This window comes from Pyrus communis, chromosome 1 (assembly GCF_041283825.1).
Source record: "Pyrus communis isolate YQ-2024b chromosome 1, ASM4128382v1, whole genome shotgun sequence".
NCBI classification, from domain to species: Eukaryota; Viridiplantae; Streptophyta; class Magnoliopsida; order Rosales; family Rosaceae; genus Pyrus; species Pyrus communis.
In genome coordinates this window covers 14429457-14449894 of record NC_142565.1, presented here as the reverse complement: position 1 = coordinate 14449894, position 20438 = coordinate 14429457, and the positions used below count along the sequence as shown (strand labels likewise).

Sequence of the window (20438 nt, the reverse complement as noted above, 5' to 3'; positions counted from 1 at the left end):
TCAATTCCATGTGTTAGTAAACAAATAGATTGGCAAGTCGAGAATTGTATTTTTGAACTTTAATCTTTTAAGACGATTAAAATTTAATAAAAATATGGTGTCAGATTGTATATTGATTTTAGTCTCTTAATGTGTACTGAATTCAAACTCATATTATATTTTTATTTTATAGATATCTTATTTAATGTCATTGCATTAAATTTTAAATTTATTATTATACACATTTTAATTCATTAATTTTATTTAACTTCCTCTAACTAGTGTACCTAAACATCCATATCATAATATATTTCACTAAATTAGTGTACTGAAATATCCGTACCTAAACGTCCATCAAAATGGTAGATTTACTAACACTTAGAGTTTATTAATACTTTCATTAAGTATAACATAAGATTTTGTGGTATCCACTTGTGTGAATACTTTAAATTGACGATCAAATTAGTTCATTGTATTCATATAGGGCCAAGGAGTGTAGCTGTAAAAAATCATCAAAATCGGAGTTAAAACTACCGTTAAATTGTTATTTTTCATTTATAACCGTCGAAAAGTTTTTGTCGCGTTACTTGATCTCTAAATGTTTTTTTTTCCTATTTTTGGCGTATGCGATCTCGAAGCATATACAAACAAGTTTGACGGTTGGATCGTTGAAACTAGTTTCGTACAATGTGTTTCCCATCAAAATGGTAAATTTACTAACACTTAGAGTTTATTAATACTTTCATTAAGTATAACATAAGATTTTGTGGTATCCACTTGTGTGAATACTTTAAATTGACGATCGAATTAGTTCATTGTATTCATATAGGGTCAAGGAGTGTAGTTGTAAAAAATCATCAAAATCGGAGTTAAAACTACCGTTAAATCGTTATTTTTCATTTATAACCGTCGAAAAGTTTTGTCGCGTTACTTGATCTCTAAATGTTTTTTTTTTCCTATTTTTGGCGTATGCGATCTCGAAGCATATACAAACAAGTTTGACGGTTGGATCGTTGAAACTAGTTTCGTACAATGTGTTTCCCATCAAAATGGTAGATTTACTAACACTTAGAGTTTATTAATACTTTCATTAAGTATAACATAAGATTTTGTGGTATCCACTTGTGTAAATACTTTAAATTGACGATCGAATTAGTTCATTGTATTCATATAGGGTCAAGGAGTGTAGCTGTAAAAAATCATCAAAATCGGAGTTAAAACTACCGTCAAATCGTTATTTTTCATTTATAACCGTCGAAAAGTTTTGTCGCGTTACTTGATCTCTAAATGTTTTTTTTTTCCTATTTTTGGCGTATGCGATCTCGAAGCATATACAAACAAGTTTGACGGTTGGATCATTGAAACTAGTTTCGTACAATGTGTTTCCCATCAAAATGGTAGATTTACTAACACTTAGAGTTTATTAATACTTTCATTAAGTATAACATAAGATTTTGTGGTATCCACTTGTGTAAATACTTTAAATTGACGATCGAATTAGTTCATTGTATTCATATAGGGTCAAGGAGTGTAGCTGTAAAAAATCATCAAAATCAGAGTTAAAACTACCGTTAAATCGTTATTTTTCATTTATAACCGTCGAAAAGTTTTGTCGCGTTACTTGATCTCTAAATGTTTTTTTTTTCCTATTTTTGGTGTATGCGATCTCGAAGCATATACAAACAAGTTTGACGGTTGGATCGTTGAAACTAGTTTCGTACAATGTGTTTCCCATCAAGTGCAATGGTATATGTATTTACTAAGTAGATTTTAATTTATTTATTTTGTGCTTATAACACTTAAGAAATTGAATGATATATATGTAAAAAAAATTATTATGGGTTTTTTTTAGAATAATATATTATTGTGGGGTTTATGTGAAATAAAAATTGAACTTGAAAGGAGTAAAGTCACATTTTTGGTAATTTTTTTAATACTTAAAAAAAAAAAAAAAAACTTTGCGCGACGCTTTAATCGTCGCGCAAAACCACTTTGCGTGACGTCGAATTGTATACCTACGTCACGCAAGTTGATAATTTTGGCGGTAGCGAAAAATTGGCGCTTTTTTTTAATTTTTCCAAGTTTTGCAACCATATATCCTATCCTCTTTTCCTCTCGGTTTTTCTTTCCGTAGAGCTCTTTTCCTCAAATTGCAGACCTCTTTTCCTCTTCCTCTTGCTTAAATTGCAGACTTTCCTCTCGCTCAAATTGCAAATCAAATTGCAGGAAAAGACTTTCCTCTTTTCCTCTCGCTCAAGTCCTGCGTCTCCTCTATCTCTTCCCTCTTGCTCATCTCTCCTCTTCGCATCCTTGATCCCCAAATCTTTAACCCAGACTTGTCTTCCCTCTCTCTTTCCCATAGACTTCTCTCTTCCTTCTCGTCCTAAACGACGGGTAGCCACACGAATATCGAAGCCGACGGGAATCAAGTCCCAAAATCAAGGTAAGGGTTTGTGATTTGCGATGGGTTTTTGTTATTTAGGGATTAGGGTGAAATTGCAGTTGATGGGTTTGTGATTTGCGATGGGTTTTTGTGATTTGCGATGGGTTTTTGTTATTTGCGATGGGTTTTTTTTTTCTTTCTGTTATGCAGCTGAAGTAACTGGAGTTGAGAAATAACAATTGGAGCTTAGAGTCTTTGCATATGAAAGTTGAATATGAGCCTTTGAAAGGCTTTGTAAACGTGTTCTCAATTGTAGGGCATTGGATAGCAATTTTGGGTGAGTCTTGATTCCCCAGTGCACATAATTTTGTTTCAGTTTATTTGTCTACTTTTGCATTTCTGTGGAATTTTTTGGAAACCCCAATGATTCAGAATTGAAATTTATGTGTAAATTGATAAGTGTGGATATGTCTAACAGAGTAAGAGCAGTAATCCAGTTTGCTCTTTGTATGCACTCTCTCTCTCTCTCTCTGTGTGTATATGTAAATCAGTATATGTATGTATTTTGATCCTTGGGTGAGTTTAGAGAATTGGGTTCTGTTTGTATTCAAGGTGGTTGTGGAATTTCTGGGAATTGGATGATAAAAAAAGCAAGACTTTGGAGAATAATTGAGCTCTAGATTACATGGGTTCTGTGTTTTTTTGTCTTTGTTACTACCCTCTTTGTTTTAAGATTGTAAATGGTAAGGGGGTGTTTTGAGAATTGATTGGTTAAAAGGAGGAACGGTCCTTTCTCTTTCTCGTTGGTTCATGATTGCTAGTGAGTTTTGAGAATTGGGTTTTGGTTTGTGTTGGAGAAAAAGAAGTGATAGAATGGAAACCAAAAAGACAATAAAAAAAGAATTTTGAGGAAGCTAACGTAAGTACTCGATTTGTTGTTTTCCTGTCCTGGTTTCATATCAATGCATTTTTCTTTTTAGGTTCTAGTTAGAATTTTAAAAGCTGGCTCTCTATTTAATTTGTTCCAAGAACTTCAGTAAATGGAAGCAAATTGAAAATGTTGACACCTATTGTCTTATGATGCGCTTTGTCTTCTAATAGGCGATATTTGCAATTCTAAATCTGCTGAGAAATCTGAATTGCAAGCTTCTTTGTTGTGTGGACCTATAATAATCTAATAGTCAAATTTCAAATCGTTAGTTGTTTTTCCTTGGCCCAAGTAACTTTACTGTGTATGTAGTTTTGGTCTTGGCTATGTTGAAAGGTTGGGTTTTGTTTATAAAATTCAAGAAACTAGCACCACTTGGAATGATTTGAGTGGTTTAGACTGTTAAGTAGGTGTTGCCAAGCAACGCATTTACTCCCATATGAACATCCTCCTCCTTGGTCTTTTGGTGGAGGGAATGTAATCTCATTCAATCTTCACTTTGCCAGTGAAGGGGAGATGAAAGGTAAAGCTACAGCTGTGCTCCTTTTCATAATTCATCTTAATGCTAGAGGGTGAAAGGGCGTGGGCAAGATAGCCTTAATTGTGTCCTGTATGATGAGTCTGATCCTGTTGGGGGTCCTGTTAAATAAAATAAGTAATGTATTACTCTTTCCTTTGTCTGTACATTTTAGCTTTTCCTCTTTGGCAGGTTGTGGTTTAATAACTGTCAGTGTTTTTCCCCTCATCCTATCTGATATTTTTGTGTATATTTTATTTGATTACAGATATCAGATGCCACTGGCTCTTGTTGGATTGATATCTTGTTTGGCACTGTGGGATGTTTTTAAGTTCTGTAGTGAAAGGTGGGGACTGGACCAATACCCAATAGTTCGGCAGTGCTTAATTCGTTTTGCTCAATGTGGTGAGTTGTTGACCCTGTGTTTGGGCAGTAGCAGTATTCTCTTGTGCATTTGTTCTGTTTACTTAGCATTCTCTTCTACATAAGTAAGGATTGAGCTTGTTACTAGTCGAAAATGCCACGAACTTCTTGAGTTTTCCAATTTAATTCATTTTTCACCCTTCTTTAGATCTTGCTATGCGTGTATAATATACATAGTAACGTAGACAATGCAAAATGGCGAAAACTCCATTTAACATTTGTGGTGTTATGTTGTTTGTTGCACTTAGAATGGTGTACATGTGAGCAAGTATAAAATTATCAAGGTATCCTTTAATTTGGGGAACTCTTAAATGGGGTAAATGTTTTGCATTTAGCTTGATATTGGTTTACAATAAAAATTAAAGAGTATATAAAGCGGTTCATACTCTGGTATGGACGAAGACTCTGTGGAGTTCTAATGATCTATAAACTGCATAAACTGCTAAGCAGGAGCTCCTAAGTGGAGATAATCTTAGCAGTTTATATATATATATTTTTTAATATTCATGTCCGCATGTTTGCTCTACCATACTAGACTCCTAGGAACCTTAAAAGTGTGATAGAGTCTCCAATGCTATGGTTTTTTTTTTTTTTTTTAATTTTTTTTTGGATTTTCCATGGGCTCAGACGTTCCTCTCTGTGAGTTACGACGATGTGTTCTAACTTCTCTGTTCTGTACTTAACCTAGGCTTTGTACATACAAGGATAGCACTATGGCCACTTTAGTTTTTGTTTTCTTGTGTTCAGAGATCTTTTCTGAGGTCTGAAGTCTGAAAGGTACAATCAGAGAAGCTGTACCCTGAATGGGGAGGGTAGGTTTCCATCCAGGGCCCTCTTGGCCTTTTTAACCTAGTATTTTGCTCAAGGATTGTCTACCTTGAGAGATTATCACATCATGTATTCTAGGAGCTCCAAATTTTGCACTATCTCTTACTTTTTGGGTGGCCGGCAGTTTTTGTTTAGTAATTTTTACTCTCATTTGCTTTCTCCCGAACATTTCTTGTATTTATCATCCTCTAGCTGTGTAGTTCCCTCCCCCCCTCTTTCTCGCTTCCATAATTCATCAATCATATCAACTCCGATGCAAGCTATTCATAGTTTTTATAAAATAGCGTCTAGAGTTGCTTTGTTAACATTGATTTGAATTTATGTTTGCAGTAGCTGCGGTTATTCTGATATGTTCAAATGTTCAAATGGCTATCTTCTGTGCTCTTACTGTCAGTTATGCAGGTGTGTTTTCGATATTCTTTGCATATTATATATATATATATATATATGGAGAAGAATTATGCACAATTCGTTTAGTCAGGTTCTTTTGGTTGCCTAAAGTTAGATAAGTTAATTATTGAATACAACAATACAAACTCACTAAATAAATCATGTAGTGTATCGTATTCGCAAAAATCCTTTCGAGAAAAAGGAATATATTGTATGATTATAACCTGTAATCTTGACGGGTTTCAAAGTTGACTTTATCTTTATGACAGAAAGCTTGATAAACTTCTACACCTCTCAAAACAAGTTGATTCTTGCTATTTTTAGCTAATCTTTTGTTCTAGTTATACTACTTTGCGTTCTAGTTAAACTACTTTACGGTTGTCAAAAACAAATTCTGTTTATATTTGTGATCAGTTCGATTTAGGGGTTTTGATTCAGTAAGGGGTATGGATAGTGTGTGGACAGAGATTAAGCTCTGTGGTGGGCAGAAACTATAGTGTGTCTCCTACAGGAGAGGTCAACACCCTGAAGGAGGAAGTGACAACCCTAAAAGGTCAGCTTGCAGCCCAGGACGAGCAGATAAAGGCCCAGAGCGAGCAGATGAGGGCCCAGAGCGAGCATATAAAGGCTGAGAACGAGCAGATGAGAGCTGAGAACGAGCAGATGAGGGCCCAGATGAGTATGATTGTACAGGCCTTAGCGGTGTCCGGTCTCCAAATCCAGCTGCCAACACCTGATCTTACTCCACCTTCGACCTCCCAGCCACCTCACCTACCCGATACCCAGTAGTTTTCAAACCTAGAAGACTACTTGTTGTAGTTATTTCTTTTTTTGTTTAGACATCTTGTATGCACATTTTCATATGGTTTATAATTAAACTTTTTCTTGGTTTATTGTTTATTGTTTAGAATAATTACAATATTTATTAAAAATTAAATCAAAAATATTAATAAATACAAAATATTTTTGTCAAAAAAATTAAAAAAAAATTAAAACATAAAAAGTTTGCGCGACGAAAAGGTTCCATAGGTCACGCAAAGTGGGTTTGCGTGACGTAGGTATGTGTCACGCAAACTGTCTTTGAGTGACGCCAACCCACTTTGCGTGACGCATCCTACGTCACGCCAACACACTTTGCGTGACGCATCCTACGTCACGCCAACCCACTTTGCGTGACGCATGTTACTACGTCACGCAAAGACACTTTGCGTGACGCATATAACTTCTTCGTCACGCAAAACCTTCTTTCACAGGCATGGCGCGACGCTTGTCGCGCGACGAAGGTTCGTCACGCAAATTTTTGCGCGACGTTTTTTTGACTTTGCGCGACGAAGGACCTACGTCACCCAAAGTATTTTTTGTACTAGTGCTCACTTACATGTGAATATGAATATTACCAGACTGAGATGAAGGGGGAGATCGGTTAAGTCACACAATGGACAACTTAATTTGATTTTGAATTCTTCATCCACAAAGTTTGAACCTAAGATCTCTAATTTACATATAAAGAAAAATATTACCAGACTGAAGTACTAAATGACTATATTGTTCACTAGTTAAAATATAAAAATTATAACATTGTTAGGAGATGCTCTTAAATTTCTGGCTTTGAATTAAAATGGGAATTATTGGATTGCAAAAAGTCGTTTTAGAGATTGATTCCTAGTTTCCAACCCCACTCTCCGTTGAGTGCACTCCTCCTCTTTTGGCTTACGATTCCAAGCACGCGAACTCATTCCACGCAATTAATTGTATGGTTGGTGTCAAACTCTAACTGATATCATTATTTTAGTTTCTTTTTTTATGCATCAACTCAAATTAATCTTATAAAAGTCTTGTGAGCTCTAAACCAAATATAATAAACCACAAAGTGTGACAAATTAATTTGGCACGTCAAAAGACTACATATGATTGAGTCATCCATTTCACTTTTCTTGGACGTGTAAACATCAAAGATCATTTTCTTGTTATTTTCCTCCCAACGAATCAATCTTTGGTTGTGGGAATTTGGTAATAAGTTACTACCCGCGCGTTAAAAGTAAATTCAGGCCAAGTGCGTTTAAATCAGGCTGCGAGCTGCTGTTAGAACCATGCAGTTTTGGTTTGGAGATATTTATTAAAGTCATCGAAATTTAAGCGGATACTTCACATGTTACAAATGAAGAAACACAAAAAATATATTATTATTACCACCTATACAATGACGTCTGTAATACCCATTGAATACTTGTTACATATAAAAAAATTCTCGGTGCATTCACATGTGTCTAGATTGTTGACCAACCCAACTATTTCTATGTGTGATTGTAATTGTGGAGCAAAAAATAATTGAGAAAAATATAGAGGCGACATGTAGGTTCTAGGGTTAAAAAACATAAAATTACCCTTAAGGTATACCGAAGCTTCTACGTGCAAGTAGCAGACAATCATGGCTCAATCAAGATCAAAATAGGTATTTATTCAAAACATATTTCATCCATCCTCATCGAATCTTCCTCACAAGGTAACTCCCAAATTATTTCTTCCAAATTATTTTAATTAGCTAATTAATTGATTTATCACTCAATTAATTTATTAATTAGCTAATTGATTGTAATTAACACCAAAAAACACCAAATTTGGCCGATCCCCATTCTCCTAATAGGGCCGGCCACACCCCTATAAATACCACCTCAATTTCTCCAAAAACCTAAGTTGAATCCTCTTGCAAAATTCTCTAACACTATGTTTGGATGAAGAAATTTAAGATTACCAAGGAATTTTAAAATGACGGAAATTGAATTGACGGGATTTTATTTTCTAGAATTTGTGAATTTTCATGTTTGGTTAGCCTAAAAGAACAATGGAATTGAATACGGAAATTTTTATTTTTAAGCTCTCAATCATAAAAATTGGGAAATGACACCTATGTACATGGAATTTAAACTTGGGAATTGGAGATCCCAAATTTCAAGTTTTTTTTCACGCGGAAATTCTAAATTTCTATGTTTATGAATCCAAACAATAGAATTCATGCATGTCAATTTACAAATTTTGACTTTTATCCAAATTCCAAGTTTATTTCCCTCATCCAAACATAGTGTAATTCTCCAAACACTTTTCCCTCAAAATTCTAACTTTGGCATTGGAGGTTTTTTGGCCAAAGCCCCCCTCCCATTCATCATGGGCGCGTGAGGCTCTTGGCCTTGACCTAAGGTGTTAATTGTTTTTGCAGGTGCATTTTCGTCCAAGAAGAAGAAGGAAGAAATTTGCATCCACAAATTGGTGCTTTCATTGAGAGCTTGAGTCACACACTCGTAGAAGACTCTTGCATTCAAGGTCTTTCACTTTCTTGTTCATTTGTAGATTTTTCGTACGTTCTTATTCTTGGAATTTTTATTTCTAAAAATTCTTTGATAAAACATAAAAGAGAAGTACAATGGCAAGAGATATGGAAACCTCAACGAATGGAAATTCCAATATTCAAGAATTAGGACCGCGACGATCTACAAGGCTCAACACAATGATGAGTGGAGCGGCACCACCCCGATGGGGCACCACTGTAGTAACCACCACGGTGGCCACCCACGACAAAAACCACGGCGCCAAGGTCACAACCCAAGCCATGCCACTTCAAGCTTCAAGGGCCCAAGCCCTAGTCGAGTCGGCCCGAGCCATCCAAGCCCAAGCCAAGTTGGCCTAAGCTGCCCAAACCCAACGCGAGCCCAACACTTTACGCATTGCCAAGCTTAGCCTTAGCCTCGCACCCACGTGCACCACATGCCAAGCAGCCTACTCCTATGGCCTAACCTGCTCTCACGGCCCAACCCATTCCCGTGGTTTTCCAAGCAGTTCCCAGCAGTCTAAGGTCGGTTCAATCGTCCCGGCTTCAGATTTCCAGGCCTGCACTTGAATCGAGGGCATTTTCACCATATTTCTTCACGGGTTTGACATTTCCTAACTCAAATCTTGTGCCTGGAGTCTACCACACTTCCATTGCTCAAGGAGATGTGTTCCTTCCAAGCTTCTTTAACCCAAATGGAGAACAACACTTGTCTCGACAAGTCATAGAGTTGATGAGCACCCTCGCACAACAGACGACCTTGGTGAATCAGCTCTTGCAGCGTACCGAGATTCAACGTGCCCCAGGTGAGGTGTCCTAAAGTAGGACAAGGACAGATGAGGAACTTCTCCTGTAGTGTCCTGGCAAGCAGCCACTTTACCATCCATGAATCGAGTGTTCGGGAAGTGTACATTCCTGATTGGGCCCCCAAGATAGCATATATTCTCGTCTTAGTGCACAAATGAGCGTGCATTGTTGAATAGGCCCACAGACGAGCATACACTCACAGTTGAGACCACACTACGATGATCAACATGGATAACCTTCTAGGCGATGTGTTCATTCTCGGCTAGGTCCACAAGAAGCATCCTCAACCTCTCATCGGAGCAAGCAGCACGACGAACTGAGAGAAGTAGTCAATCAATCCAGCTCAAGTTTAACGGGCAGCCTGCAAGGGATTCCCTCGCCTACTAAGAACGAACTACATGCATCACAGCCACAACATAGATGAACCAAGTACGTAGAAAAGTAGCCTAGAGCAGTAGGTTAGACCGAGGGTAGCCGAGAGCTCCTCTACCCCAACAAAGGCAGATTCATAGAAGAGGTAGCACATTCAGCACGGCTTGCCAACGTCGTGCTAGTAAAGAAGAAAGAGAATGGCAAATGGAGGATTTGCGTAGACTACACTGACCTCAACAAAGCATGCCCAAATGATCTTTATCCACTTCCTCGAATCAATCTATTAGTAGATTCAACTTCTTGGAACCAGCTGCTCAATTTCTTGGACGCCTACTTCGGCTACAATTAAATAGCCATGTACGAGCCTGACAAGGAGAAAACCGCGTTCGTGATCGAATAAGGCACCTACTACTATAAGGTCATGCCCTTTGGTCTCAAAAACGCAGGAGCCACTTACCAAAGGTTAGTAAACATGATGTTCAAGAAACAAATTGGAGTGTCCATCGAAGTTTACGTCGACGACATCCTGGTGAAGGGCAAGTAACAGTTAGACCACATTGGTAACCTGACAAAAACTTTCAACATCCTTAGAAAGTACAAGATAAAGCTCAATCCCTCTAAATGCACATTTGGAGTGTCTTTAAGCAGATTCTTAAGGTACCTAGTAACCCAACGAGGAATCGAAGCACATCCCAAGAAAATCCGAGTGATCCTAGAAATGAAATCTCTAACCACCTTGAAGGAGATCTAAAGCTTGACCGGACAAGCAGCCGCCCTCAACCGCTTTCTCTCACGATCTACCGATCGATGCAAACCCTTTTTCAAGGCCATCAAGAGAGCATAACGAGACAAATGGGATGATGAGTGCAAAAAATCTTTCCAATACTTGAAGAAGTATCTTACATCACCACTCTTACTATCCAAGGTAGAAGCAGTAGAGGACTTATACATCTACTTAGCAATCTCCGAAGTAGCAGTGAGCTCTGTCCTCATACAAGAAGAGTTGGGGGCCCAACTGCTGGTATTCTACACTTCTTAAGCTTTTCTCGATGTGGAAACAAGATACCCGAAGATCAAAAAGTTAATTTTGGCGCTAGTTGTTGCGGCTCGGAAGCTCAAACCATACTTTCAAGCTTATACAATCATCGTCATGACTAAATATCCTGTACGATCAATCCTACATGGTCTGGACGCTTCTCAATGAGTGATGAAATGGGCATTGGAACTTGGCCAATATGGTTTGGTTTTCTGACCCTGCACGGCGATAAAGGCCCAAGCCTTGGTGGACTTCATAGTGGAATTTACGCCAAATCTAGGTGACACAACAGAGCGGCCCAACGATGCCCCGAAAGCAGATGAGCACACCTTAGCCGCGCCTACTCTCCCCAGTGGAGAGTTCTGGCATTTGTATGTCACCGGTGCATCCAACTACAAAGGTTCGGGAATATGTATGGTCCTTGTTACCCCAGACGGTTCAATGCTCGAGCAGGCGATCACTCTAGGCATCAAAGCATCCAACAACGAAGCAGAGTACGAGGCCCTACTAGAAGGCCTCCAAATGGTAAAAGATTTGGCGGTGAAAAAGCTTGTAATTCATTCCGATTCCCAGGTAATCACCAGCCAAACTACTGGGGAGTACACAGCAAAACATCTGAGGATGGCATAATACCTAGAGAAGGTACGCAAGCAACTTAAGGCATTTCAAGCTTCCAGTCTCACTCAAGTTCCGCGGGCAAACAACGCCTATGCAGATGCACTAGCCGGCCTAGGCTTACCCTCAACTACCAACCCAAACGTTCTATCCCGGTGGAGTATTTAGATAAGCCAAGCATAGAGGCGGAGCCAACAATCGAAGTGTCAGAGGTTAGTATAACTCCTAACTAGCAAAGTTCTATTATAGACTACTTGGTCAATGGCACACTCCTTACGGAAAGGTTGGACTCTAGAAAGCTCCAAATAAAGGCAGCACGCTACTACATGTGGAATGGCATTCTCAACCGAATATCCTACACCGGACCACATCTCCGCTACCTAACGTATCCTGATGACCTAAAGGTTCTAAGCTCAATCCACAAATGTGTTTGTGGAAATCACTCCAAAGGCCGGTCCTTAGCGTAGAAGGCTCTTAATGCAGGCTACTACTGGCCTACCATGCATCAAGACGTTAAGGAGTTAGAGCAAAAATGCGACCGGTACCAGCACTGCCTGCTGGCAAACTACACCCGCAGATGAGTCCTTGCCTATTCATGCAGTGGCCAATTGACTTGGTAGGGCTGACGCCGTCGACTATTAGAGGCAGAGGCATGACGATCGTGGCAACCGATTACTTCGCTAAATAGGTAAAAGCAGAGCCCATGACAACCACTACTCAGATGGGCATAGAGTGTTTCATATGGAGGAATATCATTTGCCGATTTGGCATCCCTCAAACCATCGTCATTGATAACGGCCCGCAATTTGTAGGCAAAGATTTGGCGAAGTTCTTCCAAAAGTATGGCATCAAGCAGCACATGTCCGCACCGAGGTATCCTCAAGGCAACAGGCATGCCGAAGCATCCAACAAGACGATTCTCAACTACCTTAAGAAATCCCTCACGGACAAAAAGGGAAAATGGCCAGACGTGCTCCCTGGATTTCTATGGGCATATCGTATCACCAAAAAACGAGCAACTGGTGAGACTCATTTCTCTTTAGCATTTAGTTCGGAAGAAATCATTCATCCCAATGTCATCTTGCTAAGTATCAGCATTCTACTGCTAAGTATTGACTAGAACAGTAAGGAGATGGCCACAAGCTTAGATATGGTAGAGGAAAATCGCGAGCATACCATCACCCGTATTATAGCCTATTAGCAGCAACTCTTCTCCAGCTACAACAAAAGGGCCAAGATTTCATAATTTCAACCTGGAGATCTAGTCCTAAGAAAAGTCTTCATCACTGCCCGAAGAGAAGGCTCCAAAAAGATGGTTCTCATTTGAGAAAGTTCGTACAAGATTAGCAAACTAGGTGGCAAAGGAAATTAGACCCTCGCCTGTGACAACCCGTCTGGATTTATTTTACTGCTTTTATGGAATGGAAGGTTAGTTTCGTAATTTCACTTTGGTTTTAAAAATATGTTTGAAAATGGTTTGTTTTAGACCTTAAATGGTGTGCTCAAGGGGGCCCACCCCTGATTTTATGTCCCCAGTTCTCCTTTCCCCCGTCTGCTATGTGACAAACCCCTACTCATTTCCTTTCTCATTTCTTTTCTCCCCAAGCACTCACTCTCTCAGCTCTCTATCACCCTCTCTCACACACTTACTATCTCTCTCTCTCTTAAACTCTCTCCCTCACCCCGATTCATTCATACATCCACCGTGGTAGCATTCTCCCTCTCCCTAGTCTCTATGAAGAAATAGGACACCTAGAAGGCATTCAAACCCAGACTCTGGTGAGCCTAGTGGGTTTTAAGTGAGGAACCGGCCACCTCCGACCATTCCACGACGATTAGGAGGTAACAAATCTTTCCATCTCATCTCTATTTCATTTTGGTACTTAGATCGAGTTCTAGGTGTGAACAGCGATGTCGATCGGAGCTCGGGAGGCTCCAGCTTCCTTCTTCAGTGAGAACAGGTAGCTAAAGCCTTTGGGCTGAGGAACCTAGGGCCTTTGGCCCGCTAAACCCTTTGGCCAAGACCAAAGGGCTTTGGCCCGTGAGCTTTAAACCCAACCCAAACCCTTTTTATTTTTATTTATTTTGTTTTCTTTTAAAAGCCCAAAAACAATTGGGCCAGGCTTCAAGCCCAGCCCATTTGAAAACCCTTTAACCTTTTTGGACTCAGACTTTAGGGTTGTGTGGGATTATGTCTTCGGGCCTTTGCATCCGAGCCTAAACCTTTTGCAGCCCCAAACCCTTTGAAACAGGCCTTCAGGTCGTGTGAAAGTTGAGCTTCTAGGCCAGTGTAAACTGAAACCAACCCAGAAAGAGACAGGCCCTTAGCCCATCCAATCTGGGTCTTCAACTCGGTAGTCTCAAGCCCAACCTGGCCCAACCTGGACCTGTGACTCGTTGACCGACCCGGACTTGTTAACTGTTGACTTGGTCGACTTTGATCGTTAACTTTGACTTTGATCGATCAAAGTTGACTTTTTGTTGACTTTTTCAGGTTTCTTTCAGGACCCATCCTAGGCTAATTTCGACGTCCTGGACTTGTTTTTAACATCTGTTTTCTCAAATTCAATCGTTTGAGTAGAGTTTTATTAATTGGACCCTTTATGTGCTTAGGGGCATTTATTGTGGCGTTTCCATCTTTGCTAGTTTGCGTGTCTCTTCGATGACAGATTGTATGTGAGTGGACCCCTTCTAAATTGCATGTTTTAATAATAGAAATGCATACATGAAAGGCATGATTTAATGATTACGTTTTATGAAATGTTTTTATGAGATATTATGCTTACTGAGAATATTTTGAGTTACCATATTTTATCAAACTCATGTTCTTTGTAGTATAGATGATGGATGACATTGTACTACTTATGAACATGCTTTTGCACACTTCTTTATAGTATAGATGATGGAGGACTTTATACTATGAAGATGTTTTTGAGATATATATACCTATGCTTGGAAAGTTTATGTTCAATGGTTTTGTGCTTAGCTAGTGGTCACTATATCGCCACAGGCGAGGATTATGGTTATTGGCTGCGGGCTGGGAGAAATAATCTCTGGCTTCGGGCCGAGAGACATGAAGCTGGCATTGGGCTGAGAGAAATAATATCTAGCTACGAGTGCAGAGACATGGAGCTGGCATTGGGTCGGGAGATATTATTATTAGATACCACTATTTATCACACTATATATGAGATATGTTTTAGGAAAGGTTTTATGGAATGCTAAGGTTTTCGGAAAACCTATTACATATATCCTATTGATGTTTTCATAAGACTTTGGGGGTTAGTATGTTGATAACTGTTTTAGTATTATATATACATATATATCAACTTGGTCCACTCATGTTTGTTTTGCACCCCCTCAGGATTTAAAATCTAGGTGTACAATCTCAACGTCAAGGTACTTCCGCATCGGTATCTTCGAGTCTTCCAGAGTAGGACCTATCCTCTTAGTCATTCAATTTTATATTCTTCCTTTTATTGTTCTAGTTAGATTGTATGCTCTGAACATGTTCCTAATTTGCATAAATTTATAAGTCTTATTTATTTCTTATTCTCATGCATTCTAACATCGCTTCGTCACATTCGGGTGTCAGCCGACACGTACCTACCCTGGTGTTCGGGGAATATCGGAGTTGGGCATGTCAGCTTGGTATGAAAGCGTGGTTTATTCAGAGCATACTGAGGATCTTCTGTCACTGTAGTAGTGTGTCGGTCATGACATCATTTGGATGTCACGACTTTTGGATTTGTTGTCTCTCGGCACGGTTGTGCAACCTTCATATTGCATGAATAGTCACATTGTATTGAAGAAAAAAGAAAACTTGCTTTAGGATTGTACCTCATCGTTGACGAAATGGATTGTCAAACGACTTTTAACATGGGATCGATACTCTATAGCTGGCGTTCCCTAGGAATTGCGGGTGGAGTCGGATCTACATAGAAGTGTTGGGAAATAGAAAAATATTAGTGGTATGAGTTGGTTAAGACCAACTGGAAATCTAAAATGGTGATATTACTCTGTGACATGCATTCCCCAGGAATGGTGGGCAAAGTCATATCTTAGGGATAATTACTGAAACATTCGAAATGCGTGTTGGAGAAAATGAGTAAGCGCTAGTTGTGACGACATTTAGTAAGTGGTAATTGGTGGGGTCGGATCAATGCTCTTGGACTCGTTCCTACTGGGAAAATTTGTGTGGATCTTCAGAACAATTCTTAGTGATTATTCTATCAATCACCTTTTTACTTACTCCGACCATGAGGTCAAGTTCACTAAACCTCAATTATCAGTTGTAAGTCAAACTCTTCGAATGTTGTTTTGGCTAGAGTATATAAATGTCTACGCCTGCACCATCATGTACCACTCTGATTGTGTAAGCATAGTTATTGAACACCTCAGTAGAAAGACATACACAAAGCTATAGGGGGATATCGGTAGGACGTTTTGGCTTCCCAACTATAAGGCACGGTAAATCAGTAGAGTAACACAGTTGTGTATTGCGATGATTAACAAAATAATCATAAACAGTGACCTCTATTTCTGCATTTTCACCTTCCTTCGCTTGTTTGTTTCTTAATGTAAACTGGATCATACCGGAACAACACATTGAGGGTGTGAATTTCTCGCTCAAACCAGATGGTATGAATTTCTTGCTCAAACCAGATATCTTGCACTCCAGATTTAATGGAATTGTTTTGACCCTCAAATCCTAGAGTGTTCTTTTAGCCTTCTCAGAATAGCCGTTCGCTAAATTCGAGGGAAATTTTCATTAAATCAGCTCACCTGGCTGTGTGTTCCACCTTTTTGGTTTTGGGGCAAGCCGTCATTTTTGTACCTCTTCGTGTTGTGCATTCCACTTCTAATTTTTGTGAAGTTTTTCTTAAAGCCCATGGGTACCACATTTCATTCCTAAACGTTTAGATAGTCTAAGCGAACTATCTAGACTTTGGAGGACGCGTTGTGTTCACTCGTTTTGTGGCTTTAGCACATTTAGAATTTACACTTCTCTCAAATGGTGTATGCTCTCATGGGGTTTATAGGTAGATCATTTGCGAGTCCTTCTTCTTTCCACCAATATTGACCTTGTTTGACTAGAAATCTACAACAAAGAAAAAATGGAGAGGTGGTTTAAGCACTACAATAACCCTCTTGGGATACTGCTTGTTGGAAATGTGACTTCTTGTTTTCTGCTTGCCTGGTTCGAGCTTTTGGGTCTGCTATTAACATGGTAGCCACTTCTCTTGAATCCCAAGGTACAGTTTTCTAATGGGTTCTTTGTTGGCAAAACACTGGAGTAGTTGGTCACATTTGGAAGAACCAAGAAGGATAGGGTGCTTGGTACTAGATGGAGTTCTAACAACGACAGTTTTTATTTTGCTTGGTTTGGGCATGATACTTTTCGCAACATGGTACAAGAGTTTCTACTGGCAACACTGGTTGACATAAGAGTTTTTCCAACTTGTATTCAGAGGATCAAATTCACAATACAAGAAAATTGTACACTTTTGGGAAATTACTGCTTGCTTATTGAAACAACAAATGTGTGGTTGATATCTGATAGGAGCATATTCATGCGACTTAAATGGCTTGTTCTCGTGCATTTACGTTATGTTTCTTTAGTTATTTTAGTACTTTAAGCTATTTTCGTGTGTTTGTAGGTCCAAAGGGCTAAAGGAGCAAAAAGATGCATTTTGGAGACTTTTGGAGCACTTTTGGGCTAAGGACGGATAGCTTATGCTTGAAGCCAAAGTGTTGGACGAAATTGAAGACCTAATTGGAGCCAAAGTGTTGGAACCTTGTTCTCTTTAGTTTTAGGACATTTAAACCTTTCCTAATCCCAATCATGCCATGCATAACACACATCCATTCTAACACATTGTCATTGCACATGCATTTCCTTCATTAGTTAACCCACATGCACTTATCACTTATCATCACCACATATCATATCACTTAATCACTTATCACTTATCATCACCACTTAACCACTTATCATATCATAACCACATATCATATCACTTATCACTTATCACTTAACATATCATCCACCTACTTCACCTACAACATCCACCTACTTCACCTACAACATCCACTTCACCTACAACATCCACCTACTTCACCTACAACATCCACCTACTTCACCTACAAATGACATAGCCATATGTTCCCTCCACTACTCCTATAAATACCCTTGCATTCATTCATTCATGGACATCTCATTTCATACACAACACACCACAAACACATCCCTTTCTCTCTTAGCCGTGAGTCTCCCTTAGAATCCAAAAACCATCTTTCCATTTCCATCACTCCTCACTCCATTCCACACTTCCATTCCCCCAAACCAACTATCCTTAGACCTTGTGCTACAACAACGAGGAAGAGAAGAGTGCCTAAACGTTCATACAATTCAAGTTTGAGTTGTTGGAATGTTTATGTGTTTCTTTGATTTCAATGTTTAAATTCAATTCTCTTTGTTTTGTATGAGGAACTAAACCCTTTTTGGCTAGGGGTGATTTCAATACCATGATTATTTATGTGATATGAATTGATGAATTCCGGTTATGAACTCTTGATTCGTGAATGCAATTGGCTTAACTATTTGATGATTAACTTATTTGTGTTTGTTGATTGAGGGTCGACACTTAATTAGCATGCATAAATATGAGGCTAAAGTTTAAGGAGGTTTCACATAATCGTTACTAACTTATACTTGAAAGTAGTAAAGGTCGCTTGTCACGATCGCGTTAAGTTTAATTCTTAGCATGAGTAACATGATGTCATAGTTGCAAATGCTTTGTCAATGCTTATGGTTTTCATTATTCTTAATGATCTTCGATTGTATCTCTATTATGATGACATGTAGGGAACTTTTGAGAATGTTTTGGGTTGTCGAATGATGCCATCCAATCCAATAATATAAGGAAAATCTGAGGGTTAACTAGTGATGTCACGGTTAATTTGGGGCATTGTCGTTCATAATTCAATGAAGGAATAACTGGAAATTGATTCATATGCATAAATATCATGTGTAGAGAAAGAACCCTTAGCTAGCTTCCCATCCATTCATTTCCGTCAAATCCATATTTACAATTTGTTTTGTTTCCAAGTATTCATTTTAGTTTAAATTCGTCCAAATCCAATTCCCCCCTATTTCGTTGAAGTCTTAGTCTTAATCTTTCTTATTTTTAGTTTTGCTTTCTTCGAGCATTAAATAGTGTTTTATATTGTGTTTTTATGTTTTTAAGTCAATTTAGAAGGTTTTAGCAAGCCCTCCTAATCCCCGGTCTAGAACGATCCCTCACTTATCCATTCTACTACAATTGTCAAACGAGGGTTTAATTTGAGTGTCAAGTAATTCTCGCATCAAATTTTGGCGCCGTTGCCGGGGATTAGAAAATTTGCTAATCCCTTGGATTGTTTGTTTCTGTATTGTCTTTTAGATTTAGTTTTTATTTTTTTATTTTTTTTTTATTTGTGTTTTGTTTGTTAAGAACAAGATGGCACTTAATAATGCTTCTCTTTTGTCACAACTCATGGAAAGGTCCCAAATGCAAAGAGTTGATATATTTAATCTTCAATCAAGGAATAACGTGTTTTCCAATACTTACAATTCGGATTGGAGTGATCATTCAAACTCTATGTGGTGGGAACCTCAAAATGCTCAACAAGGAGGATATTGGCAGCCACCACAACCTCATATTCAATATGCCCAACCAAATTTAAGTTCGTCAATAAATTATAACCAAATGCTTGATGAATTAATTTGTTTGGTGCAGGGCTTACAAAATCAAGACAATGAGGCTCAACAAGAAGGATATTGGCAGCCGTATGAGGAGTTCTATTCAACGCCTATGCAGCCACCACAACCTGCCCAAAGTAATGTAGGTAATTCAAATGATAATGATACGATTTTTCAATTACTTACTACTCTGGAAAAGCAAATTGGGCAGATAGCGGAGTTCGAAGGACAATTTTGCGACCAAGGCGAACTCCCTAGTTCAACCATTGCAAATCAGAAGGGAGAATTTGAAACTGCCAAGGAAATCATGTTGAGCAGTGACAAGGAGGTTGGAACGGACCCTCAACCATCAAAATCAAATCACAAGGAAGAGGAATACACCCAACCCACGGAAAGGGTGGAAACACCTTTACCGGAGGCTCCTATTGCTCCTATGCCATCTAATACAGGTATGGTTGTTCCAAATTTCATTATTTTTAACCCTATTCCTTGCAGATTCATGACTTCCAAGGAAGAAGAAGGTGAAAAAGACATCTTGGAAGCCCTTCCAAAGGTGACAAGTAGGGAATGTCATGAATCCATCAAAGAGGACGTTCTTGAAACCACAAAATCCAAAAAAGTTAAATTTGATGACATTGGACAAGTAATAACCATCACTTGCAATCTGGCCAAGTCCAATATCCCTGAAACTTTCAAAGGAGTGGTATTTGTCATTGAGTTCTTGTCGGACAAAACAAGTAAGTATTTTTTTCCAAATTCCATTAGATTTTATACTAACTTGCTATTTTTTTTTAATCAGGCACCTACACTAGAATTCAAACCAATGCCGGTTCACTTCAAGTATCACCTTCCATTCAAGGACCAATTCCATGCCGTTTGATTTTATTTATGTTAATAAAAATAAAAAATAAAAAAATAAAATAAAAATAAAAATAAAAATAAAAAAAAAGAGAAAAAGAAAAAAAGAAAGATACTAAACATGGAGAAAGGTGGAGCTTCACAAAGGTTGTTTGCGTGAAGTCCCACTACGAGGCGCAGAAGCGGAAGGCGCAGAAGCGGGAGGCATAGAAGCGGGAGGCATCGAAGCGGAAGGC

General features: G+C 38.8%; 1 protein-coding gene across 13 annotated transcripts; it reads left to right on the top strand.

Annotated features, from left to right (window-relative positions):
* The first annotated feature begins 2078 nt into the window (after positions 1 to 2078).
* On the top strand, positions 2079 to 6341 carry LOC148699221 (uncharacterized). 13 transcript variants are annotated; one of them, XM_088698704.1, is made up of 6 exons: positions 2094 to 2422; positions 2573 to 2699; positions 3797 to 3950; positions 4076 to 4153; positions 5389 to 5460; positions 5903 to 6341. In XM_088698704.1, exons 4-6 carry the CDS (start codon positions 4129 to 4131, stop codon positions 6235 to 6237), a joined length of 432 nt encoding a protein of 143 aa, XP_088554830.1. In that variant the 5' UTR covers positions 2094 to 2422; positions 2573 to 2699; positions 3797 to 3950; positions 4076 to 4128; the 3' UTR covers positions 6238 to 6341. The 13 variants fall into 13 exon arrangements, 7 of the variants coding, with proteins under 7 accessions (XP_088554830.1, XP_088554797.1, XP_088554834.1 ...); XM_088698671.1 differs by having other exon boundaries at positions 4076 to 4212; XM_088698663.1 differs by lacking the exon at positions 3797 to 3950 and having other exon boundaries at positions 2095 to 2422; positions 4076 to 4212.
* Positions 6342 to 20438: the final 14097 nt, after the last annotated feature.

Coding starts and splice junctions, on each gene's coding strand:
- LOC148699221 (XM_088698682.1), top strand. CDS start 4,083: ATGCCACTGGCTCTTGTTGGATTGATATCTTGTTTGGCACTGTGGGAT. Junction 4,213..5,388: donor AATTCGTTTTGCTCAATGTG/GTGAGTTGTTGA, acceptor TTATGTTTGCAG/TAGCTGCGGTTATTCTGATA. Junction 5,461..5,902: donor TCTTACTGTCAGTTATGCAG/GTGTGTTTTCGA, acceptor GGGTATGGATAG/TGTGTGGACAGAGATTAAGC.